Source organism: Malaya genurostris, chromosome 2, assembly GCF_030247185.1.
Source record: "Malaya genurostris strain Urasoe2022 chromosome 2, Malgen_1.1, whole genome shotgun sequence".
NCBI lineage: Eukaryota > Metazoa > Arthropoda > Insecta > Diptera > Culicidae > Malaya > Malaya genurostris.
In genome coordinates, this window is record NC_080571.1 from 256661331 (window position 1) to 256689271 (window position 27941).

General features: G+C 37.1%; 1 protein-coding gene across 2 annotated transcripts in view; it reads right to left on the bottom strand.

The window, feature by feature from the left end:
* The window catches only part of LOC131429611 (netrin receptor unc-5-like), a 532527-nt gene that overhangs the window by 251711 nt on the left and 252875 nt on the right, over positions 1-27941 (bottom strand). For both annotated transcript variants that reach the window (XM_058593842.1, XM_058593841.1), the window contains 4 exons: positions 27039-27235; positions 25774-25852; positions 9719-9889; positions 7438-7680 (listed from right to left, as the gene is read on the bottom strand). In XM_058593842.1, coding sequence (XP_058449825.1) covers positions 7438-7680; positions 9719-9889; positions 25774-25852; positions 27039-27235 — 690 coding nt within the window. The remainder of the gene's footprint in view (positions 1-7437; positions 7681-9718; positions 9890-25773; positions 25853-27038; positions 27236-27941) is intronic.

Sequence of the window (27941 nt, forward strand, 5' to 3'; positions counted from 1 at the left end):
TTCAAACAATCCGTTTACCACTCGACATTCCGCCGGATATCTTGGACGCTAACGGGATTAGGTTAGATCTGTTTACCGACGGGACGATGTCAACCCCGTCTGTCGATAAGCAGCCGCCTAGAATCCGCTTAGCAGTTAAAATGATTCCAACACAAACACCATCCGTCTCGGCTTGATGGTGGTATTTTGCTGACGGCGAATCCACAAAAGTGCAGCAGTTCCAAGCAACCATAACGTAGGACGAAACATTTATTTATGATAATGATTGTTTGCCAATCATAGCCAAGTTTTGTCAGCAATTTCTGTTTACATAGTGTTATACTTCATTCGGATCACTTCCAGTTACGCTGTGCATCGAGGGAGCGATGAACAGCGTCCTTTTTTATGACACATGCAATCATGAAACATATATGCTTGGCATATAACAAGTTCATTAGTATTTTTAAGGCCGACCATTTAAATTTTTCTGTCAGCGTTAATGAAGCCAGCAACAATAAAAGTAGCAAGAAAGAGCAATTATTCATTAAAAGTCCTGCGCTTCATAGCCTCCAAAAGCATCCTTCAAACAAAAAAAAGACAAAAAAGCATCTCATATCAAAATATTTCCATTAAGGATTTATAATGTCCCAGCTTCCACCCAGACTGCACTCAGCAAAGCAAAGTGCCGTCCTTGCCTTGATCGGCCCATACCATCAGGATCAATAAATATTTTTAATCCCAACCAATTTATCATTCCGAGCCCACATTGGAAACGTTCCCCGTAGTTCTTCTTCTTCTTCTGCACCACACTCAAAAACATTCACCGAAGCGCGTGTGAATGTTTTTGTCAACAACCGGCGTGGCATCCCAATTAGTGTGCATTAATGGATCTCTGGCCCTACTAGCTAACTGAAGAACTGCTGCTGCCGCCTGATGATGCCGGTACTGGATTTGCATGAAAACAAATGGAAAACCGAAAGAAAATTGCACGAAAAGCATGACGAACATCATCACCGGCCGCTGTCACCACCATCATCATCATCATCATCATCGCCCATTAGCGTGCAATCCTAGATACCAGGCCGCGTTCGGCGATGGGAAAAATTGTTTACTCAAAAAATTATGCAAATGAGTGATAAACGTTGTAATAAATCAACGGAGCTCTATCTCCAGCATGCTTTCGTGGCTGCACAGTCTGATGAAGGACGACGCACTGTCGGATGGATGGCCGTTTGTGGAGTTGCAACTTACGCGGGTGGTTTCAGTCATCGCATCGGTAGAATCGAACGCTCGGTTGAATGTCCCATTTTTCGACCAGGGTAGCCAATTGAAGTTTTTAAATTTGATATCGCCAAGAATGCATTAAAAGTTGCAGTTTTCTTAAATGAGTAATTTCGAATGTTTCGAATAGTTTTTTTTTGCATTTTTTCATAATTTGAGTATTTCAATATTAGGAGGGCCCTGGGCAAATAAGTAAATAATCCGTCAATCCGTCTGTCAATAAGTCTTTAGTCTGACAGACAGATGGCGTCACTATTTGAAAATCCGTTCAAACTGGAAAATTTCATTCCATTCAGAGGTATTGTTGTGTTATTGTGCTTCTGGGAAATTAGAAACAAGGTAGAAATAAAATTTGGTGTGTTGATGAAACATTTGTCTAATGCAAAAAAAAGTAACAAAACAAAATAAGTGTTTAAAGCAAGTAATGAAAAAGCTTTATAACCATTATCTGGACTCTGTTTCAAGCTAATCAATCATAATTGATTAGCATGCTGAATTTAAGCCTGTTTATAATAGCTGACATTAGGGAAACATCAAAATCCGAGAAACTGCTTTTCCAATTGTACCACATTGGAATTGCAAAAGGAAACTGAATATCAAAGCGAATGAATGATGTACATCAATCTATCAAATTTTATTTGAATTGAAATTAAAATATGATTTTATACTTAGATTCCGCACAGTAATAGCTATCGAACCAATTTTAGATTGTTGAAATCTATTCATTTTTAACAGAGATATCGATAGTAGTAGTAGTAGAAGTTTTACGCGCATGATGATAAAGCGATGTTTCGGAGCAAAGTAAAACACGATTTTCAATACTGTTTTATGCATGTATTTCTTAGCACCTAAAAGACTATGCACGACACCCGTTATCATGACGTTTCGTTTTTGGCAACATAACCGTTCGAACATGGCAGAAAGATGGCAGTATTTTCAAATTCAACACAATTTCGTATTTATATTAATTATTTTGCTTGGAACAATAATTGGTGGAAGAACAACACTTCTTACACCCTTATACCATTCGAAGAAGTTCGTCAAAATTTTTGTGTGAAAATATATTTTTTCTAGGAGAAGACTTAACTGAAGTCTACAAACCTAGACAGATATTACCAGTCCTATGCTCCAATATAAGATTTCTGAATTTCATTTGGATTCGACTTATGGTTCCGGAACTACAGGATGATATATGTAATGAAATTAATATAATGTCACTCATTTTCCTCGTAAATGGCAGAACCGATTTCGCCATCTAGCAGTCAAATAAATTATTTTAAGGTCCCAAAAAAAACCTCCTTTTTTTCAATCAGAGCCGACTTCCGGTTCAGGAAATATAGGGTGATTATTATAAAAGTTTCACAGAAACTTTTCTGTGTTTTTCGGGTTCACAGATTTTGAGAGTCGATGACCAAATAAACTAATTTCAGTTTTACCGGCATTTGGTTTGCGATCCTGGAGAGTACCCAAAAATTTTATGTGGAACGCACTACGATTTCTCTAAGATGGCTACACTAATTTTCGAAAATTTCGAATCTTATGAAATAGCTACCAATCCAGTAGGCGAATTTGACCGACTACGGCTACACCGATTTCCAAATTCCGTTTCCGTAAGTATCGGGAATAGATCCTAAGCTAAACGAAAGACAAAACGAATATAAAAAACAAAAATTCAAATTACATTAAATCTATGGTCCCATACGAAATTGGTGAATTTGATCCGGTTCCTACTTCCATTTTGGAATTACAGGGTTAGCAATTTTCAATATCAAACCGTCATAGAAGATGACGATACTTAAAAATCTTCAAAGTTGGGCTCAAAACCATTTCAATTTTCTCGTCATACTAATTCATGGACATACGAACTATTTTGTGTTATGCTGGTCGATTGTCCCACGTTTAGATTGAAAGGAATAATTTGAGGGTTTCACACAATTTCTATCTTCGATTCTAGTTGCAATTACAAAATTTTAATTACAAGTCATTTAAAACGACGGTCGTTAAAATAATTTCATGAAAACTGAACACAACGAAGAATGTACACGCGAATAACACATGATGATTGATAAAAAAGGTATCACTACTAAGTAGATTAAGCACGTTTTTGTCGTGAATACGACTTACTTTACTATGGGCGCCTTTTCAAAATTTACCCTCTGGGAGAGTGATGAGTTTTTGATCGTGAATATCTCTTGTTATACTTACTGCAACAACATTATTTTTCCTCCATGCTATCAGAAATATAATCAGGAATTTGTGATTAAATTGTCAATAGTGTAAAATAACCATACATAACTCAAAATCTATGTTCTCTCAAACTTTTGGAAACAACAAGGAAAACTCATCACGTTTGCTTGCCTTTTTCGCACCAGGACGACGGTTTTGAGGTAGTCAGGCTCAGATCAGTTCCGATGTTCTACTGACCGAGTGTAATAGGTAAATCTTAACCGAGAATTGTTCATTTTTTTCTAGTACTTTAGATGGAACTGGATATCGTGCTGAGGTTCTTCCACCAACATCAGTAATGATGAGGTGGTAAAAACCTCAGGTGGAATCAATGTAGCTCTTCTTCGCATTCGGACGTCGTGGCTAGCAGTAAACCAGCAGTAGCAGAGTACTGAATTTTTAGTTAAATTCAAGAACTAATCTCAGAAACTAGATTCTGGTCCACCTGAATTCTGAAGTTAATTTTAAGTTCATACTTCTATTTAAAAATTTAGTTCCAGATTACAGGCTCAGAATTTAAAACTATGACTCTAAAACTGAATCCTATTTCTGGATTTGGAAAATGGTTTCAAATTTAGTTCCTTATTCAGGGACTCGAATCCAGAGATATGATTTAGAATTTTTCAGAATTCATAAACAAAATTCAGAACCTTGATTTAAAAACTGAATTGAAAATTGCTAAAAATAACTTCAGTTCCTTACTTCTAGAACTAAATTTATGACCTGAGTTTTTGATCTCGATAGATGCATCGTTAAAATTCTGGAAGCGAAAATTTGCAGCTGAAATCGGAGCGTGTCCCAGATTTATATATTAGTTCTTTAATTTTAACAGTTATAACCATTGAACATATTACGCAAAGCTAAAATTTTTCTAAAGAATTTTGAGAAGTTTATTTCTACTAGTATCTAAATTTATAAAACTGTATTTGTTCCGTGTTATTTAATTGTATGTTTGCCGTCAATTAGTCGTACTGTAGTATAGATGCATCGTTAAAATTCTGGAAGCGAAGCAATGAAAGTTGAAAAATATACACAATCTAATACGAATGATGATCTTTATCCAGAAGTGAGAAAGAAACATGTCAGTTTTATTCGTATTCACGTCCTCCAGTTATGTCTGTGACATTACCCACCCGCCTTTTTATGTTAAAACAAGGGTAGAGCAATATTTCTTCATAACATGTATAGTTTCTTAATAGTTATTTGAGTTTCCAATCTCCACATTTTTGTTATATTGACAAATTATCTTTTATAAGTTATCGCTACTCAATTCGAACATATCTTCAAACACAGCCATTCATTTTGCTGCTATATATTAACTGAACTTACCACAAAAATAATAAATACTTACGTTGAAAAACTTATACTAATAATAAATACGCACAAGAAAAAGTACTTATTTGTCAATTTGATCGTCAACTTCAAATAAAGAATGAAGATGTGAATGGTTTTTTCGGAATATGTACACTGAAAAAATTATATAATAATGACTGTGTTACACTCACTGGCAAAATTGAATACAATTAAGTTAAATTTTAGCAAATACCACGAAATAAATTCAAAATAATATGTGAAAGTTTTGGTTTAAATAACAATACACTTCAAACGTTGGCTGCGTCATAGAAAATAACATTACAAATAATAGTATGAAATTGAGTTGTGTGTACCAAGAATTCCGAAGGGGAGAAATGAACAGGTATGATCATAGGAACAAATGGGAGGCAAAAAATGAGCAGGTATGATCATAAAAAAGAAGTAAAGGCGGATATCGATACGGAGACGACGCTAGGCATGGAGGGAAAGATCATTCTGTGAACGACTTTCGACAACGACGGTTGAGTGAACTCGAAGGTGCTTCATTAGAAGTCTATAAGATATAAAGTCTACGACAGCTACTAGTTGAAAAGAAGGTTATTTGAAGTTGTGAAACCATAATGAACACGTAAGCCTATGTGAAAAATCGTTACTGTGAATTGATATAGCAGTAACAAGATTATAACATACTATTTTAGCATTGATTCTGATAGCCATCGATCGGTTTTCACAATGTAAAGATAACGAAAATGAAACGTATATAGCTTTTTGTTGGCTTGAATATTGTGAACCCATTATGGAGTCGCAAGAAGTATATGAAACATAAATATTACTAGAATATTATTCCAATATAAATTACGTTTTGATGAAAGGAGCTGAATAATCATTTTTCCTCTATGCACTCCCATAAGCACGAAGAAAACAATATATGTGTTAAACATCGATCGCTACAATATTTTAATTCTTATTATATGAATTTTTAAATAATAAATAATAAGAATTTAGTGTACATGGCTCAGTTTTGAGCATTCGAAACGTAGGGTAATTTCATAGTCTGTCGATATCTTTATATACATATTTTTATTTAGGGCCAGAGCTGCTGAATGTCACTATCAACTAGCAACTTTGCACGACGAAGATTGGAAAGTTTATGTCACTGGACTGCTGCCAACCAGGCTCTATCATTCATTATATATTGAGTATCTGAGATCCGATCTATCATAACCTGTGTTCTCTTGATATTACACTCACCAGGACGCTCATTGTTTGCCGATGCGATTGACATTATCTTCATTTCTCCTGTCACTGCTTGATTACGATGTGACTGAATATTAACCAAGCAGCATAAACATTGAATTGAATTCATTTAAACCAATAAACTCCGAAGTCCGATAACTTTTTGCAAAAAACAATGAACTTTATCAATTTACTCTCATGGTTTTTTTTTTTACTTCAACAGGGAATAGGAGAATGAGAGAGAAAACAAAAAAGTCGTCTGTCTTCGACTGAGTATACTTCTACTTGGTCATAGAACTATCGAGTATCTCATTTGACAGACACTTTGACCGTACCGATTACAGTAAACGATGATTTTAGTCAGTCTGTCAAGGTCATTCGACATGACTGACAATTTGCAACTCTGTTTAGGGCGCGTCAAAAAATACTTAATCAAGATGGAATTTCGCTCAAAAGTTTCAAAATCTTCGCAAAATTTGGAAATGGTGTCTAGTTTGTAATTTCAAATACTATGCTGCTATTTTATTGTTGACAGAAAAGCATTCTGGAATCATTCTATTTTTACTAAGATAACCAGGATTCAACTAGTTTTCTTAGAAACAAGTTGTTATGTAGGGCAAGTTATTTTAGCATTACATTGAAGCGAAACTTATTTTTTCTTATTTCTAATATGTTGCTGCGCCTTTTGAGTCACACAAGTGATTAGATATTAGTAATACTCACTAAACTTTCTTATTGCAAACTAGTCACAAATAAGCTAGCGAGACAAAAGATTATTAGTTGGGATACTATGCAGTGTCGATATTCAACTGAAGCTTTCATAATCAATAATGACAGAAAATGAGTGACGTTGGCATTGATACTCTATTTTGTTTTACTTAGAGACGAACATGAGAACCCATTACAGTCGGGTTTCTAGAAATAGCGTTGAAACTCGATTCTAAACAGGCTTCAAACGAACGGTTTGACAGCAGTTTGAGTGGAAACTGAATTTATCAAATTTATTACAAATCGTAGAGTTCGTATGACAATCGTAAAATTTTAATTTTCCTTCAAATAATATTTGCTCGGAAGAGTTTTGCGAAAACCATCATTGAGTGAGTTGTGGTTAACGACTGCTCGCAACCGTTCTGTGGATAGTTTGAAATACGAAATTCTAATTTTATCAAATGAAAACCAATTGACAGCACTTCCCGTGCTTAGTCTGATTATGCATTTTAGCTGGGTGATATGTGGATGTGTGTGTGTGCATTGACGATATTGGTTCGAAATTGCACTGATGAACAGCACCAATCCCAGTGCATTCCAGACCACTTATCACACGCTGTCTGAGCCCACCCCAAACCCCCCGAACTACATACGGATTTCAGTTCCCCGATAGTCAAATGGAGCACCACCTACCTTGAACGCTGTAGTTGCAGGCCCCTCCGCTACATTTGGCCGACTGTAGACTCTTGCCGACGCAATTGATGGTACTCGAATCGTACGATTGTTTGTCGTTGCTGCCGGTGGATGAATTGGCCACCAGGGCGGCCGCCGCCGAGGACGAGGCAACGATGGGCCCTCCGATGCAGGACCGATGACGCGTCTGGGTACAGTCCGGGGCACACTCGCTCCACTCGGACCAGGACGACCAACGGCCGGCTGGAAAATTGAATTATGCAAATTAGCTTGACGGAGAAATGGGATATGGTTCGGTTCAGGCTGCCGAACAGTGAAGTGTACTTTTATGTGTAAGGTTTCTTTAATTCACTCGGAAGGTGGATGGAACCGAAGAACGAAAGAACGAACGAACGAACGGTGTGTGGTGTGAGCAAACATAAATACATGCATGAAGGTGATGGTGCTACTGAGCTAGGTGGGAGTATGCTGCTTGCTAACATGCTGGATAGGACGAATAGGGAGAGCATGCAAAAAAGCAACAAAAAATCTAAGCAATCAATAGAGATTGGATGGTCGATAAAGCGAAAATGGAAAGACTTGCAAATCTGAAAACACTCCAGCCAGTGACTGAACGGAGAGAACAAAAAAAAAACCCTAAGTGTACCGGAATGTGTAAAGAGTCTAGCATGTAGCTTATGTTATGCGATGAGATCGTATTACTTTGCATAATTAACTGCGATAGGGGACCTTTCGGAACTGGGCTGTTTCCTATCATTATGGCTATAAAGTTTCGATTAGAGACTTATTCCGGCTGAGCAAAGAAGCCTATTGATTGTAAAGTCAAACAGTTTACGCTTGGCACTTCAACGTTTTCCAGAGAAAAATAGTTATCGTTGCCATGAAAATATAGTTTTATTATTTCTATTACTTAAAATTCAAGATTTCTGTCAGAAACAACCTTCAGCTCCGGGGATTCCCCGTGAATAACCCACAAACTCTTTTGGACATCGTCATAATGTCAATGGTTTTACTTCCACTACGTGTCTCTTTTCATGCAAGCCCTTGGGTAAAATGTGGTGTAAAACTTCAGGCAAATATCATCTCCTATGCTGTGTTCACATCTGCAACAGTCGGTTGCGTCGGTACGGCTTCCATACATTGTGTAATTTTACGATCACTGCTACCATTTGAATTTTACTCCAGAAGCTGATTGTTAAACTACCGAGGCAATCTTCGCAGCGTTCCGGAGATGATGTCGAGACGATGCATAACGGAATCTCGTAGCGTTTTGCATAATGTAGGTCTGCTCGATGGGAAAGTGTGATGACATTCTCCAGAAGAATCTCCAAGTGCGTTAGTCACACTTCACCGTCGGAAAACCGCATGGGAAGGCTTCCCCCGGAACGAAGCAGGCAGTATGTGACAGTTTAAAACTAGGTATCACACGAACTCTTACCCACACCTACACACACACACACGCACTTACACATACACGGAGCTATCGCGCAAATAAAATGTAGATACGGAGAAGGCATTCAAAATTAATCCTTACCATTTAATTCGAATCCATTAGGATTAACAATTTGTACGTCGTCTGTAAGCGATGATATGGTGCGAGGTCATTTCAAGAAATGGTTTGGTGTGTGTTTGGTTCATTGGTGGTGAGTGGGTGTCACGGGATGGGACGAATTCCAGGGTAAGCATCGAAATTGCAAATGATGATAGTAAACTCATATGATTAGTCAAGCAGAATACAGGCTGGGTTGAACTCAAAAAAATAAAATAAAATCGATTGCACTTTTCCAGATGAAACAACGTGTAGAATATAATAAACGTTTGTTTAAATGTAATATTGATTGTTTGATTTATTTTTCAGATAGTCTACTTTGCCAAAAACAACAAAAAAAACTAACTCCGACAAGGTTCCGATTTGCGTTAACTAAATAGTAGAAGGAAGCAAACAATTCACTACTGTTCAGGCACCCGAAGACGCCAGGACAGTGACATAAGATTTGCATAAACGAAGTGCAAAATGGATGTGGAAACCACTTAGTCCCCGTTCGGAGAAGGTGTGCACCCGAATAAAACAACTATCAACTACTATGTATGTATGGAACCAACCGCCAGCGAGTGAAGTAGGAAAGTAGCCCGAAAAACTAACCCAACAGCAGAAGGTTGTGTTTATATAAAATCAACTTATAGAGAACGAACAAAAAGCATTTCGATGTTATCTCCTGGGAGCATTTGTCACTCCGTCGGCCCAGGTTTCGGGTGGTGGCGTCGTCAGCGAGTAGCTTACCTGTACAGGGAAGACAGTCCGGAGTGGTTTCGGTGTTGTGGCCAACGCAGGGTGCGCCACTGTTCAGCGGTAGCGGATTGTTGCACACCCGGGATCGCTTCTGACCTTGCTTCGGATGACCCGGGCATTTGCAGTCGGTCCAGGGGCCCCACGAGCTCCAGCCTCCGTCGACTGAAATGATAAGACGCGAAAGAAAGGGAGAAGAGTTAGAATGTATTCATTGTAATTGACCTTGAGGAACTTTTGACTTGTTATGGACCAAAATCGATCGAGCTTCTCTTCAGCTCGCACTAACTAGGTTTAATCCGTTGAATTATGACGCGGCTTGTCTTAATGCATGGTCCCTGGCCCAGTCGATAGAAACGGAGCCAACCGCGTCCAAATTAGTAGTGCGTACCCGCGAACATAAACCGAAGATGCATTAACATAAAATGAAAATATATTGCAGGATTTCTCAGACGGAGATAATAAAAACGATAGAGACATCATTATTGATAATTTCGAAGTACATTTCATGGATTTGCTCTTTTGCCATTGAGAGCTGAACTAATGGATGTTGAGCGATAATTTAAAGCATCATTCTCCGTTGATGCCTTTTAGTGGAAGCGGCATTCGAACGGATTTTCCGTTATCTGCTCTACCATAACTGAATTATGTTGGTGGTACGGTGGGATGCTACTAGGGGACACATGTTTTGTGATGAAGTGATCACTGTTTCTGTGCTGTAAAATATATACGGTTTGAAGTTTACAAGTGCTTTGTTTTCTCAACCAAGATGATTGAACAGAATTGTTTCTGATAACAGACAATTTATGTCATTTTACAAAAATATGTACAGTAACTATAAAATCTTGTAAACTGGTTGTCGGTTCAATGAATGAAGAATCTGACCGTACAAACCAGTTGTCATTAATTCGAACCAGAATTGGAATCAGAGTATCAACTCGATCGTGGTACGGTATGAATTGGCAATGTTGAACTAGAATGATGAATTTCTTCAATAAAAATGTAGTCTATGAATTCATTCAAGAATAATTTTCCTATACATGAGCCTTTAATGTAAAAGAGTGGTTTCGTATTTTTTATCAGAAAAAAATTTAAAGAGTGTGAAGGCCAAATTTTGCTCGCGTATCATTAAAAATCGAATTACTCGCACGCCAAGTAGGCGAAAATGTTGAATGTTGTTGTTGTCAAATGGAGCCACAACCCCTCTATCCGAATTTGTCGAAGGCAGGCTGTGAACAACCGTGCATCAAGCAGAGAACCGAGTCGAACTGTCGATATACAATAAGGTGGAGAATTTTAAACCGGATACTTTTTGAAAGTTGAAAAAAAAGCATCATAAAATTGATGACGCAACATTTCACCTTAATGTGAAAGAGTGGTTTCGTATTTTTTATCAGAAAAATTTTTAAAGTGTGTGAAGGTCAAATTTTGCTCGCGTATCGTTAAAAATCCAATTACCCGCACGCCAATTAGGCAAAAATGTTGAATAATGTCGTAAAATTTAGAAAAGAGCAGCTGTTTCAAATGGAGGCACAACCCCTCTATCCGAGTTTGTCGAAGGCAGTCTGTGAACAACCGTGCATCAAGCAGAGAACCGAGTCGAACTTTTAAACCAGACATTTTATGGAAATTGAAAAAAAAACTTATATTATTACTAGGCTATAACCATAGTTATCTCTATCGTTGTATAGATTCAACCTTCAGCTACAATTCTCGGCTTGTTATTTGGAAAAATATGCATTAGTTTTCGTACCAAGTAATTTTTATAGCTCTTTATAATAAAATAATGGTGCTTCTGAAAAGAACCTTTCATGAAAGCGTTTGTGTTGGAGAGTGACGAGTTGAATTCGAATTCCGATGGATGCCGCTGACATCTATTTCCAAGCTGACCTGTTGTCCGTGGATGGGATACTGATACGGTTGGCGTAGGTATAGCGATCATAACCGATTATAATCTTCCAATGAAGAAAACATTAATTAGCTGGGTTGATCAATGATACAATAGGCTTATAATATGGAAAGGTATGAAATATATCTACGGCTTTCAACACTGATATTTCTAGTAAACGCGAGATAAGTACATGTGCCTCCAAGCGTGGTAGCTTGTGAAGGAGCAGATTTCATATCCAACTTCATATACTTGCTCATGAAATCGATGAATTTAATATTATCTTGTTTTGAGGCATCTATATTGAAGCCCCTCACAACTATTATCGGTATATTTTTACGAGTATATAAAAAATGGGGCGTACTTGATAATTTTGGAATTTTTGACGGTGTTAAGAAATTCTTTTCTTTCTGTATTTTTCAGGAGAAATTAAATACAGATTAACACCACCCAGAATAGTATAAAGATGTGTTCTACATCAATACATTCACTTTTGCATTGCGTGAGAGCATTGCCCGTCGTAATAGAATGTGTTAGTGACGGCGCAAAATTTTTTCAACTTCCATTTTGATGAATCTGATGCTTTTGGTAAGAAAAGGAGAAAATTTAATCAATTCTTAATGATAATCTGTGGGATTGAAAAATGCCTTGAATTGTCACGACCAACAGGATCTGCATTTAGGCATTTGCTCTTGGCGTGTACACCCGGTAAACTCGTCCGAAATTTTACTCGGAATTCATTGTGATTTCCAATTGGAGTTCGAAGAAGATGAAACAATCCATTTCGGGCGGAATCAGACGGTGCATTTGGAACCCACAATGGAATCCGGCTCTAATTTGGTGTGGTTTTGCTGTGTGCTTGGCTGCGACTATTCTTCAGCACAATTCTGGTGTTCGGCGCTCGCTTCATTCCAATAGTCCGAGGTCTTCAATGTTGCTCTCCCGCAACGACAACTGTTACTCCGAAAATGATGGAAAAAAGTGGAATGTTCATATTCTATACCGATGCAGTTATACAGCAGTAGATATTTTGTTCTCTTCCTCAGAACGCGTTCTGATTGACTGGTACAGACATGGAACAAATCAGACTGGTTTTTCAATAGTGTACTATTGAAATACTTCAATGTTGTTGTAATACACGTTCAAGTTGAAAAATTTCGAATCTATTGGTAGATAGATTATATAACTCTTTTTACTGAACACTGATCGATGAGCTTTCAAAACACGAGAGAGGCAAACACGAGTCATGAGTTTTCCTTTTCAATACTCCTTCGATAACCAATTAGCACATATTAATGCCAAATTATGATACCCTATATGTTAAGACACCAATTGGTCCCGGGTTGGCGGTTCAATGCATAGGACGCTGGTCTAACAAGCCAGTTGTCGTATGTTCGAGCCCCGACCTGGAAGGATTCTTAGTGTCAGTAGGATCCATAGTACTAGCCATGCAATGATTCTGTACACTAAGAATCGGCTGCGAAGTCTGTTGAAACAGAAAGACCAAATTCCACCAAAGGAATGTAATGCCAAGACTTTGCTTTATAAGACACCAATTGGCGTTTCAATTGCTCTTGAGACTGAATTAGGGCCGACTTTCGCAAAATATACCGTTATTCATAGATAATGCTTATTTATAGCTAGTGTGAATTTAGAAAGCTGAATTCTGATTGATTTACAAAAGAAAGGCTTTCAGATTGCTGATATAGATCTTTAACACTCATAAAAAGCTCTTTTACAGCAATTATTAGTACCTACTAGATACCTGGGTCGTTGATATGTTGATGATTATTTGTAATTATGTAATACAGCTGCAAGTTTTATCATAGAAATATGATAATTTTTTCGATGGCATGTAGCAAGAATTATGTTGATACGTTAGATACAACAAGAGATATTAACGATCAAAAATTTATCACTCTCTCAGAGGGTAAATTTTGAAAAGGTGCTCCATAGTAAAGTAAGTCGTATTCACGACAATACTCATGTTAACTTAGGCACAAACCGTAATCCATGAATTATCAAAATTTAAATCACTGCTTAAAATTATTTAAAAACATTTGAAAAGTATATAAACCAGGAACTTTATGATCTGATAAGGTATTTGTAGCTACGGACAAAAAAGTTATCGTGACAAATATAGGATAACGGTACATATACTTAAACAATGAGTTAGACTGAGATCTGTTGTCTCTGCTAGATCCATTGACTCTGAGTGCAAGACGAAAATAGGTACATTCGATTCGGACGAAAATAGGTACAGTTTCGGAAAATCGTTTAACATTTCAAAAATATTGTATCTAAATTTTAAAACAAACGGAACAAAACTGTCAAAATACTGCGCTCTTTTTTTGAGAAAAAAAAATGAAACGTGTTTTCTTGAAAACCAATTTTTCGATGTACTACGTGAACACGATCCTGCAATATCTACTAAACCAATTCTTTTCAAACTTGGAACATACTTTCTTGGTATAAAATGCCTACGTTTTTGAAATTTTTCCATTTTCATATTATGGTAGTTTTTCACCTCAAAATATTGGCGGAAAATTTAGCGAAAAGTTGGCATCACTGGGAGTACGATGCGGTGTCCTGGTGCTGCTCTCAAAAAAATATAATTTCAATGTGTTGTTTGATACGTATAGTTAAAAATTTGGTTGAAATAGTTATTTTGAGTGACAGTGCAAGTGTGGCAAGTATGTGTTTAGTAGTGAGAGTGCTATTTATTGAATAATATTGGTCCGCGAAACTAAAGATGCTAAAGCGGCGAAAACTGAGAATTTACCGCCCCAAAATTCAGCGATGTTATCCTGTTAACCGATCGAAGCGCCATCTACATGTCATTGTCGGTGTTGTCGGATTTCTATGGAATGTGTGAAAGTTTACAATTCGATCGTGTCATTCAGACTGAAGGTCTAGGGTTCGTCTGCAGCGGACCCATTCGCGAGTGTTTTATTTTTATTCTTTCAGATATTTTATATTTTTCTTGTTATTTTTCTCCTGAGTATCGAAAATCAGGTTTTGTTGAGATCATATTGTTTACCAAAACATATCCGGATCTCTTTCCCTCCCTACTAACAAATCTCCTATCCCGTGATGCTTCTGGAGATACAGTGGTACCCACGGTCTCTAGAAACAACGAGTATCGGACTAACATTCCTTCCTTTCCCTTGGTAGCACAGCCTTTGGTCGTAGCCGTAGTGGTTTCAATATTAATATACGGGAATTTATCTAAATATTCTTTAAATGATGCTTTATAATGTCAAAAATAGTTTGAATAAATGTGCTTAAGCTGTTTATCCGTAGAAAATTACAAAAAAGTGTTTTTTCATTCAAATTATCCCCTACTGCCCCCTTAAGATTTCATTAAAAAACCAAATTATAGTACCTTCATTTTGAAAAATCATCATTGTCATCTCATTAATATGATTCCTAGATTGAACGGTTTTTATGCGAGCAGACATTCATTGACTTAAGCTTCAAGATGACGATGACTTCACGTCATATAGAAATAAATTACTGTAACAGTAATGTCTATTTTTAGGAATATATTCCATTATTTTACAATAGTTTTATAATTAAATTTGATTACTATAATGGGAGCTTGTTAAATGAATGATTGTAGTAATTCCGCAGTTTTTGACTGATCTAAAATTCACAGAACATAGACAATGCCTGTTCCGTGCTTTTCTATTCGTGAACATTTTGTATAAACGTGAATAATTTTTATAGTGTTTCTATTTATAAACCTAAACCATTTTAATGTTTTTTGGCTCGTCATCAAAACAACCTCTTCAGCGAATAATTAGCTCAGATAAGATTTAAAGCACGGCAGTCTGCCGTAAAATCATAACAGCAAAATAAATTCAATGCTAACTAGACCCTCCCCTCTCTGTCTTCGAGTAGCACCATTCCATGGTGCTCTCACCTGTCAGAAACCTTTTCATAGTCGAGTTTTATGCTATTCATCTTGGCCCAGCTCAGCTCAGCTCAGTCGGAGACAAACCCCGAATGGACACCTGATTTGAAAAGAATTATGTTCGTCCATTCAAGTGCCGGACTGAAAGTGGACCAGAGAGCGTCGGGATGTAGGGCAAAAGCATCCTGCTGTTTTAAATGGTTGTCAGTTGAAATTATCTCGTGAGATTTATCTGTAATTAAAATCACGCAAACGGCATCATTGCAGCAATGGCCTTAGAACAACGCAGTTGTCGAGTGATTGTCCGGTTAGAATAGGAAAAATTTATTCTTCCGGCTGGTTGCGAGGGAACTGGGAAACCTGTCACGCGAAGGTGAGATTTAAGACCACAGGTGGTATAATTGAGTGAATCCTCTGCATACTGATGGGTAGCAATAGGTAATAGAAAACGCTGTTGGAGGTCGGTCTGGTGAAAGGATTAAGGCGAAAATATATATTTCATCGTCTTGGGAACAGATACGTTCGGTTCAGCCTATCCGTAGAGTGATAATCAGAGTTCTCATGCTGATGACTCTTGTGTTTGCCTTGTACATTCCCACCGCAGCGAGTGACTAATCCTTCAAAATACACTCAAACACGCTGGAAATAAGTCGGATTTAATGACACTTTTAGGGGCACCACTATATGAAAATGATCATTTTCATAGCTTCTTCACTGCATTCGTCACTTGCATCCTCAAACCCGTCGCCGATGCAGAGTGGCCCTCGTTCGTCGGCGTCTGCCACATGTTTATGACATTCTCCTGATATTTCCCGTAAGCCGAAAAGTGGAGAGGGCTTTGAGCTCTTATCGTTCTTTCACTTCTGCCGACCCTCGCAGACACGCAGTTCATAAAAGAAAACTTGTCTGTCTGTTCAATTTCCACTCTATCTCCGCGTCTCTTCCAGTATCACTTGAAGGCTTTTGTGTGGAAAAATTACTCAAAAGAGTCTTTCGTTTTAATCCAGACTTCCCTTTTTTTTAATCTTCGATACGAGACAGTTTTCCAAGCTCTTTTACACGCGCGACAAACAGAAGCCCGAGTGGCTTTAAGTCGCTTCAGCCGTTCAAGCTGGCAGCAGGTCTTCTCCGGATTCGAGGTTTCATTGTTACTTACTTACTGCGGGCCTTCGATGATGATGATGGGACCGCGGGGGCCGATTCTCAATTCGGAAGCATCACATCGAAACGGAATTGGAAATCTCTGAAAGTTTCGCTGCTGCCCTTCTGCTGCGACCGATGCCAGGACGGCTGCAGCAGGTCCCAGTGCATGGGCAAGCGGCAACGACGATTGGCGGCTTTAATCTTTTGAAGTCAGGTTCGTTTGCATTTTAAATTCGGGCTGCACCGGCCCGGGATGATCACATCTGAGCATTGAGTAATCAAAACATTGTAGACCAAGCTGACAGGTGTTTGTCACTGTCATTGTGCTGGTGGCTGGCGGTTGCAGCTGGGAGTTTGAAAGAAAGACGACTGGATTGTGAATGAAAAAGAAATTTCAGATGCGATTTCAATAGGTTTTATTGATTTTTTACAAATCGGCATTTAGTTAAACTTTGAATCTTCTCGATGTTTAATTGCCTATTATTCAAAGCAAAACAGGTACGCCTCTTGAGAATTCGTTATTACACATCAACATTCGAACATGGGTAGATCTTATACATCCTATTTTTAGCCCATTTTATATAACAATTAAAAATATGTCTAGCTCAACTGCTTTAGCGCAACGTTACCAGTTAAACGTTAATGAAAGAATGTTAAATTTTTGATACTGCTTCTCGTCGTTAATTTTTCCGTGGAGGAGAGGTTCTCTCTTTATAATTCTGAGAATTAAGGAGGGGTACTGGTTCACTATTCTCGCCATTGTCTCGAATTCAACGGTGACGAACTTGATGCTGTATTTGATGTTTTCTGGCACCACATAGTTCATGTTGTTGTCTTTAGTTAATTCAACAAATCTTTGAAGGACGATTTTGTCGTAAAACTGTTGGTAAAAATGTTAGAACAAAAAAGGTTATTTTTTTTTTTGAAAGCCACTCTACTTTTACTCCGGAACATTGATGTAACTCGATCAAATAAGAAGGAAGATGGGTTTTTCAATTTCTTACAACTTCGTTTGAAGTGCAATAATTTTTAAATTCAATTAAATTTAAATCTAAACATGGACCACCCAAATGATCTTTTGCGCCAGTTTGCGAATACAAATAACTTTTGTGAAGACACCAACTACAAAATAATAATATTTAATGGCACAAACATTTTTGTCTCGCTAATTTTCTGTTTCTGGCCACTGGTCTCTTTCGTTCGTTAGGTTTACTGATTTCGTTTAGGTTTACTGTTGGTCACACATTATACTGTTATTTGTTTCTTTCATCCCGGCCGTAAACAGCTTATTTTGTCGACACGTCCTAGACGAGGTATGACTATTGAATTGTACACTTAAAATTTGTCCTTGCAGTATGAGATAACCATAACTAACTCAAAATTGAGGTTTTCTAAACCGCGCGAATTGAGTGAAAAATTGCACAAAGCGTATCACGCAAAACCGACACATAAAAATACGGAATATTTTTAGTGGTTGAGTGCAGTGTTGGTTATTCCCGATAATTTGACAGAAGCTGCTCGATATTTATCTATATTGTATACAACATTTTCAATCCAGTAAAAGATGCTACAAGAACTCGTATCGTATCTCAATGCATGAACCGTGAGAGAATTTTTCCATATTTCTTCTCCTCACTTCATACTCTGAGTATTTCACGGCCCTTAAAAATAATTACAGTCTGGTAATGAACGCTGCTGTGTGGAATTTACCAACAGAGAATCGCAAGTTGACAATTATCGCAGACAATCCAGTCGATGATTTGACTTGATGATTCTCATACTAAGTTGCAATATTTCAAAACCCTTGTGTGGAGCATTCACATACATTTTCATAGATACAACTTATACAAAGGTTATATGCGCTAAAAGGCAATAGTAAAATGATTGTATCGCAATTATCAACTGCCAGTATAGAATCGGATCGCGAAACGAGAATAAGCGACCGTTTGTTGCTTCAAAGAGAATCCCCACAGCAGCGTGCTAACCGTTGATTCTCAGACAGATCATCGAGGGAAATTCGCACTCGCAACGGTGTCTATTCTATGTTAAATGAACCACGCCGGTTTTTGGTTGCTGCGACGATATCCGTCTCTCTTTGATGGCACTGATTGAATCGTGTGAAGAGTTGCTAGTGAGCGTACTTTGATAAGATGAAAGCCAGTTTAGTGTAGGGTATCCATGACATGTTTGGTTCGCTAGTGAAACGGACTCTAACTATGTATCCTTCTAAAACATGAGAATTTTTTATTGACTAATATGAAGGAGACACATTTGTGCATGATATTTATGACGGTAAAATGAGGAATTCAATTTGCAATCAAAATGCTCTTATAATTGAGTTTCTCGCCTATTGCGAAATTATTCCTTCTTTGTTACAGATCAAAACTTCTGGCATGAAGACAATGCTACCCTTAGCTGATTCCAACTATGTGTAATATTCAAACAAGATCTTTTTTATGCGAAACTGATACGGGTTTGTAATATTTCCACCAAAAAATATATAGTTTGTGAAGTGCATATCACATCAGTATATATTTAAGTGAATAATGCCATTTCTCATGATTTTTTGAAGAAATCATAGATACTCTTTGTCCACGTTTGGCGAGTTTATATTTTACAATATTTAAATTCGGTTTGTGGATATTTTTTCAAATCGCTATACAATTTGTATTTTTGAGATGGGTTTGACAAGTAAGTTATAGCGAACAAGGCAAGATTAATTCCCAACTTACGAAAATCTAGATGGCTAAAACAATCATGCAAGTGAAGCAATGAAAATTTGTAAAGTTCACAGAATCAATTAACTTAGTACGTGCAATTATCGATATTCGGATGTTTGGAAAAAGCATGTCAGTTTTATTCGAGTTATGTTTCTGACATTACCCTCTAACCTTTGAATTTCAAAAGATTTGTTTTGTTATCACGTTTTCAAGAGTAAGTGAAAAACTATTACATCAATTTCGAAACAATAATCAAAGTCGATGAATCAATACAATTCAACTGGTTCTCGTGTAACCGTATTGAATTCTTTGGTTTCAAAGTACGAGCAACAATCCAATTCACTTTTGAAGTCGAAAAGCAATAAATTGAACTCGGTTTGACAAACCCCATTCACTTTACAGTACCTGCACTTTGAAGACATTCTCACACACACACGCACTCACAAGTGCACATTTCATGCCGGATGCCGACAACAACAAGAGCACCGCAGGCACTTGAAAATGCATTAACTTTTCGAGAAAACAGCATCATTTACACAAAGAATGAGCTTCATTTTGTGCGGCAAAGAAGGGCCAAACAGAGGCCAGGCGGAATGGTGCTGGCGTCCGGCTCCGAACGGCAGATTCCGTATAAATGAGAAATAAATTTCCCTGGATTTTGTTGCCTTTTATCGGAATATCGGTAGCCGATCTGGAATGGATACTTCAGTGAAAACTATTTGCCATGGTGTGTTGACGGGATGAAGCGAAATGGATTATTATTACGATATTTCCGTATTTTTTGAATGGTTGCCCTTATAATTGATCTATGTTAAGGGACAACGTGCATCATCGAATTCTTTAGTAAAAGGGGAAATAATTCATAGTAGTCCAGAACTTTTGAAGATAGTAAACTCAATATGCTTCTTAAAATTTAACTTTGATCCTAGGAGTTCATCAAGGTCTTTCTCAGACAATGTGCGTTCGAGAATAGTTTGTGAAATATTATAGTCGAACTTGACTACACACTGTTTCCGACTGAAAGAAATGACGAAGCACTTGGACACTTTTACCAATTAGTTGAATTATTCAACTGTTATTGTAAGAATTCAGTGTCAACTGTGGATGTGATGATATGAAATAGTTTGAAGTCATCAGTGATCGATAATTTCCAATACTTGAAAGAAATTTTTTTAATTGAGTTTAAATTGCAATAAATTTATTACACATTCTTTACTTCGAACGCCGCGAATTTTTCACATTATTGAAAGAATTTAAGAATTTCGCTCTAAAATATCATATCTTCAGAGCCCATCATAGAATCTAGTCAAATTTTAAATGAAGTGAATCTATCTATCCTCGTGAGAGCGATCTTCTTTGTAACAAGTAGTAGTCGGATGGCGTCTACTCAACAGACTTCACATATTCCGATTTTGATGGAACACGTCTTCAGTATAGCAAACTGTTTGATTTGTATCGGTGAAGAAACAAATTTGACTCATTAAAGATTTTGAAAAAGGGGGGTGTATTTTTGCATACACTTTTTGTCACTGGATAATATTAGACCGATTTAATCAATAGTACAATAGAGTCATGTTTTTCATCGGATTACTCGACATTTAATCATCAAATTGTGGTAAAATCGAAAACAATATCTTCACTTCGGCTCTAAGAAGTAAAACCGCAGAAAAAATAGTCGAATAGATGGATTGAACAGATACTGCTGATCTTACTCTAACTATTGGTTTCAGTATATGGAATTAATAGTGGAGTTAAATGCTATTTTAGGAATCCAATTTTTTTTAAAGCATGGAATTGTTAATCAAATAAACGCATCAAAGAATTCCGGTTCTTGTTTGATTGTGTCGTTTACATTCAAATCATTACAACCCGAAAATTGTTAACTGTACAAAAAGTGTAAGAAACTGTTCGGGAACTTGAAAGTTTTTTCAAGAATTGAAAATAACTAAAGTAGCGTCACTCTTAGCACCAGAACTCACAAACTAATGAATAGAATATGATGAGATTTTAACAGCTGTCTATTAAAGGTTAGTATTAACTAAAAAAAGGTGACTGCAATAAAACTAACGCCATTTATGTGTTAGGCCCGGGACTTTTCAGTCCATGTATTAGGTTTTCACATTTGATTCCATGATTTTCTGAAGAGAAAGATAGAATAGTTGAAAAATTGCCAAAAGAAACAGCGGCTTTGCTCATAATTTTCCTAAAGTTAAGTGTGTGATGATCTAAGTGAATAAAGAACAAATGTGTAATGTGTTTCAAAACGGCTCGATTGAGGGTTGTGGACTGTCAGATCGTATTTTCAATTTTCTGTATAAAATTGAAATTCTCGAATCGAATAATCAGAAGAAGAATTGAAATAGGAACATTTAAGGATAATTCTTTTAGTGTTTTTAAACTGGTGAAATTACAGTTAGAATAATTTTCATATGCAAAATTTTGAGTTCTTGATAAAATAAATCATTAAAACATTACAATTACATTCTACAGATCGTGAGCATTACATTTGACCATAGTACCGTTCATTCCATAAGTGGCCATTCTTGAAATATATAGACATGAAATTCAAAAAACTTAGGTTTTAGTTAAATTGTGTTGTATTCACAAATCTACATATATAACTACAGCTATTCTTGATGAAATATACCATGTTACTTGTTTAAACTGCGCAATTTAGCGACAATCTGAATTCTTTGAATTTAATGTCTGATTTTCTCGAGAATGGATACTTCTTTCAGAAACGTACATACTAGCAAATGTATTCTAATGCTTAAATTATTGTATTCATCATGATTATTAAGGTTGCAAATGCCTGCAAATTTCTTAATATTCAAAAAGCCACTTATCAAATTATCGTTAAATGTTGCTATTCTTTACGTTTCGTCTCCGATTCGTCAGTGCAGAGCAGTTCAATTTAGTGCGAACTTAAACAGTTCAACTTGAACATTTAGACAGACGTACAGTTACTGACTGACGAGTCGAAAACGAATCGTAGAGAATAGTGAAAACGATTATATGCCCACTGCACAAAAACGCTTTTACCAAACCCTCAAAAAACCAGTTAAATGTTGATTCCAATAAAAATTTTAAGAAAAAACATGTTTCAAAACCAAATTAAATATGTGATTTTTCACAATTTAATTTTTTTTATTAAGTTTTACAATCATCGATTAAAGTTTGAATTTTTTTGGTTCAGTGTACGTTTTCAATAAAGAAAGCTCAAACAGTTCCAAGTACCTTCTTCTTGGATAACGATTTGAAGTAAAACAAACAAAAACTTTGGTCTCTTTGACTTTAATGTAGAGGAATGTAAGGAAATTCGTACCATTAGTTTTATCTGTCATTTTCGACATCGAATACGAAACCACTGCCGTCGTATCAATTTTGCTACACTCAAAAAACTTTGAATTTTACAGGTGACCTAATCGGTCATACGATCATTCATAAAGACCTAATTTGGAAAATGACGGAAAATTTCATTTGTAATGACTTGATGTTGGATTAGCATGAAGTTTGATTTGCCTTCGACTAGCAAGTGCGCCATTTACTAGCCAAGCAGATGTGTGCTTTTGTGGCTCAGTCGATCAACGAACGTACTTCGTGATCCAATGATTCTCGGTTCAAGTTGCGGCGGTAGTTTTCAGTTATTTTTTTTAATTTCAATAAATGTAATGTTATGAAAATGTCATGTACTTGCCTGTAAATTTGCGTTAATTGCGACGCTCCATTTATGTGCATCTTATGAGATGTAAAATCACAGGACTTTTTATCGAAGTGTGTTCTTAATATGTTTTTTATTTACCTAAAAATTAGTTAGGTGGTCTTTCGAAACATTTTATAAAATTGTTTTGGTTATTTTTCGCCGATATGTTGCATTACGTTGTAAAACATAATCGGCGGGAAACTGTGTCTCCTAAAAAACGGTAAAAATGTTTCTCTATATTTCCCAATAAAGACTGTCCCAGAAAGTATGGATGCAACCAAAACCCGCTGCCATTTCGCAATGGTTTAGAATCTGTCAATTGTTATGGCTGCGTCCTTTTGTTTACACTCTTCTCTAACCACTTGTGCAGTTGTTTATTCGTTTTCATTAGTTTGTTTCTAATTGCGTGGACTTTCAGCAGAACAACGTCGAAAAATTGAGTACAAATGGTGCACAGAACGCGGACTGTCACTGAGAAATATAGCAAAAATGGAAGGAGTAAGTGAAAAAGCCGTGAGAAATGCAATCAGGAAGTTCGGTGAGAATAACACATTTGAGGATAAACAGAAAACGGGTCTAAGAAAAAGTCCTGCTAACCCTCAGTTGGATAAACATATACTGAAGGCGTTCGAGCAAAAGAAGGAGGTTTCAGTTCGGGATATGGCCAAAAAAGTGGGCACTACGAAGTCAAATGTTCTTCGTGCTAAAGAACGTTTGAATATTCGAACCTATAAGAAGCAGAAACAACCAAAACGTAGTCCGAAACAAGAAGCATCGATCAGGCCGAGGGTTCGAAAGCTGTACAATACGAAATTGCTGGAAATTTGAACTGCATAATCATGGACGACGAAACCTACGTGAAACTCGATTACAAATCCTTGCCAGGAGCACAATATTATACCGTGCGAGAAAGGCAAGTGTTAAACCATTCTGAGACATCGATTGAAGTCGAAAAAAATGGTAAGAAAGCTATGATCTGGCAAGCAATTTGTAGCTGCGCTAAAACTTCGAAACCCTTCATCACCACTTCTTCAATGAACAGCGAAATATACATCAAAGAATGTTTACAAAAACGACTTCTACCCATGATTCGAAGATACAAGGATCCTGTTGTCTTCTGGCCAGATCTTGCTTCTTGCCACTACTCGAAATCAACGGTAGAATGGTATAATACCAAAAATGTCACTTTCTTCCCAAAAGACATGAGTCCACCAAATTGCCCACAACTTCGACCAATTGAGGAATTTTGGGCATTAACGAAGGCCAAGAAGTCTGTACGGAATTTATTGAGAAACGTTCGCAAGAAGGTGCGCCAGCTAGTCTACAATGACTAAGTAGCAAATGTGGAGAATAATAGTTTGTTGTTGTAGTCTAATATTATCAGTATATCGAATAAAATTTGAATGTCTAACACTCGTGAATTATTTACAGCGAAATCAAAGTGCGTCCATACTTTCTGGGACAGTATTTAATATGGTTTTTATTGCAAAGTCATAAATAAACGTTTTACAGTAATATTTGTTCAAATTGTCTCAATTTGCAAAGTGGTTTACAATTATCAACGATTTTCTATATGTTAAAAATAAATTGTTTCTTCAAAATTCCTATATCTTTTATTTTTCTATTCTCTAACTTCTCCTCCTCCTCCTTCTATTTTCAAATTCTCTAACTGCAGATCGTGAAATTTGGCTTTTATTTTAAGCTCCGTCTAGGAGAACGTCACTATTAGAGAATTATATTATATTCTATAAATATTTGACTATTTTTATCCAAAGTTTGCAAATGCAATTTGAACTACAGGTGTTGTACATGATAATAGTTTTAGTTTTATTTTTCAAAAGGCACTTATCATATCAACGTAAAAATTTAGTATTGATGAAGGATTTAAAATATTAAGAAGACATCAAAGTTAGAGTGACGTTCTTCGTAATACAGCTTTCTAGGATAGAATTTTATACATTGTTCAAGCATTCGATTATTTTTTAATGCATCTGTTTCCAGAGTGGCAAAGCCATTTACTGCAACTTCTTCTTGGATATTAATTTCGTACAATTACCAGTTTCCAAGCTAAAACCATGTAAGAATTCAATACATGAAAAGAATACATTCGCCCTCCAGAAAATTAGTCTTGAATACAAGTGGATTGTTCATATGCGTTAAATAAATATTAACATATCCAAGATGTTTACAATGTTTTATTCAAAACGGAGAAAGTTGATCCTGATTCTATCACATTTACCGTTGTTAGTTTCTGTAATTGCTCAAAAACAACATGGTACCATTTTATTGAACTTGGTTTTGGTGCAATATTAAAGAGAGTTTTGTTTGGTTTACGTCTGCTTAGAGAATTATATTGAGCTACTAAATTGCACTAGTAGTTCAATATTGAACTGCTCATTTACTGATAAGTGGAAGACAAAACGTGAAAAAAAATCATTTGCACTAAGCATAAACCTAGGCGTTATCTTTGAATATAAAAAATTCTAAATGATCATTATATAAAGATGAAGAAAGCGTATTGTTTCAAGAACAAGTACAAAACTTGCCTTTCCAGATTGGCGTTTCGATACCTAAAGTAGTATTGCACCAGAGGCAATGTAATGTTGGAGGGGTTTTTCGGTCGGCCCGAAATGAGCAAGCAAACAAAGAAAGATGGCTAAATAAAACCGGAGCACTTACCGTAGACAGTGAGACTGACGGGATCCGAAACACGCTTGCCGGCAATGTTCTCCGCTACACATGTATAATTTGCCATGTCCTGCAAAGAAAAGAAGCGAAAAGGATACATCATCAAACAGAGTGCAAAAAGCGGGCATATAGTGGTGGAAGCAACGGAACAGACAAAAAAAAATCAGACATCTGATGAATGGCAGAAGGCTCCCGAAGCCGAAGTCTTATTGTGTCCTCAGAACAGCACAGAAGGATGAAAGATTACAGACCGCCTTGTAATGTCGAGAGTCCTTGTCGGTTTTTTTTTCTTTTGGCTCACATTGTACTATACTTTTGTGCAATAATCTGTGAGAAAATGCTTGCCTTAGCACGTAGCGATAGCAGCGACTGCCGGAGAGCAGGAACATTAGCGAAGTGGAAGAATTACCAAGGTGTCCCTTTTTGCAACACAAGACTAGAGCTGCACCTACTCCGACGCTTGGCTCTGATCTGTGCGATTGCCAAGGCATCGGCCGAGCACTTTTTTTTCTACCGCCATGGTTAACAATTTGATATAGTTTTCTTGAAGGGTTCCAATTCGCAACAAAGGCAGACAGAGCAGACAGCGTAAAAAAAGCTGATGAATTTTTTGCGAGAAGAGTTCAGAGGCGACACGGCTGATGTTTGTTTCAAATTTTTTTTTTCGTTTCAGATGAATCAGTTGTTTAGAATAAAATATAGAACAATCGGGATTCGCTGTTCATTCATAGCTATTTTCCACTAGGATAACGTTTTGTGTGAGCCGGCTCAGTTCTCTGTTTGTCAAATAAGATTGAACAACGTCGCGGTTTCAAGATCCAAGCGCATCTTCGCAGGTTTCCTTTTTTGAAATTCTTCTATAATAAAAGGATGATTATTAGGATACGGGAAACCTTTCGATGATCCTTTTATATCCATAATATCCCTCATCATTTGTGAATCAACCCGTCGAGCAGCTTTCCCGTTCAAATGTTGCTTTCTCAGCCATGCTCGTACACAAAAGGACGACACCCAATAAAGGTGGAGAGTGAAACCCGCAGGGGGTATTCCACATTTTCTACTTCCCAATCTCTCTGATAACGACGCAGTTACAAATTGGAACAACGATGAACAGCCGGTAAACTCATCATTCTTTCCATTCGCATTGAGGGAGCACATTGTCCGACAGTCAGGTATCGATCTTCTTGACACAGCACCAGACCAACAGGTGGTTGATTGATTACATTCCCGAATCCCCCGCCACGCCTGCAACTTACCTGCATCGTTACGTGGGCGATCAGTACTTTATCCTCGACGGTGATCACAACCGGCGGATTGGCGACCAGGGGGATGCCATTTTTGTGCCAGCTGATCTTGGCAACCGGGGTGGCGTTCACACTGCAAATGATCTCCGCTCGACCACCCAACTCGACACGGACCGACTTTGGCGTGATGCTGATTTGCCTCTTGATATCTGCCGAAAGGAAAAAAAAAAGAAGAAGAAGAAAAATAGAATTAAATACACGGACAAAATGAAGGAGTGCATGTCGGGACAAGTCAAGTACGTGTGTACAATAATATAAGGTAGCTCCGGAGCGCTTGAAACGATGCAAAATAATCAATGAAAATTTCGAATGTGAAAGTGGTGCCTTTCCGATCCAGCGTCCGACCGACCGGCACGCCAACCGATGACCGACGAAATGGCGGTGTCCGATCTCGGACCATTCAAGTGGGCCACCCGCGGTTTCGCGCGAGAAGCTTTTTATTTTTGGAGTGCGAAATATTATTGTTTGTGTTGCCGCAGGTCATGCACGCTGTTGATGGGTGGATTAGCACTATAAATTATAGATTTGGATGAATTTTAGCATCCAGATAGGACTGATGTTGTTTTAAATTGTTGAGCTTACGCTTGACATGTTTTGCGATTATTGAACTAGTGAAAGTTCAACCAACTTATTTCGTTCTTTCGTTGTATTCGTCCTTCGGAAAGCAGTTTTTCAATCTGCATAGATTTTGTTTTTAACATGAGAATGATATTCGAAAATGTCGAAAACAAAAATACACTGAGTAATGGTCAATCGCAAAGATTTTAAAATTTTTTTTTTTTTTTCTTTTGAAAGCTAGTCGACAAAATCATGAATTATTTTTTACCTGAACAGCTTGTATCTGCTTCGGGCACA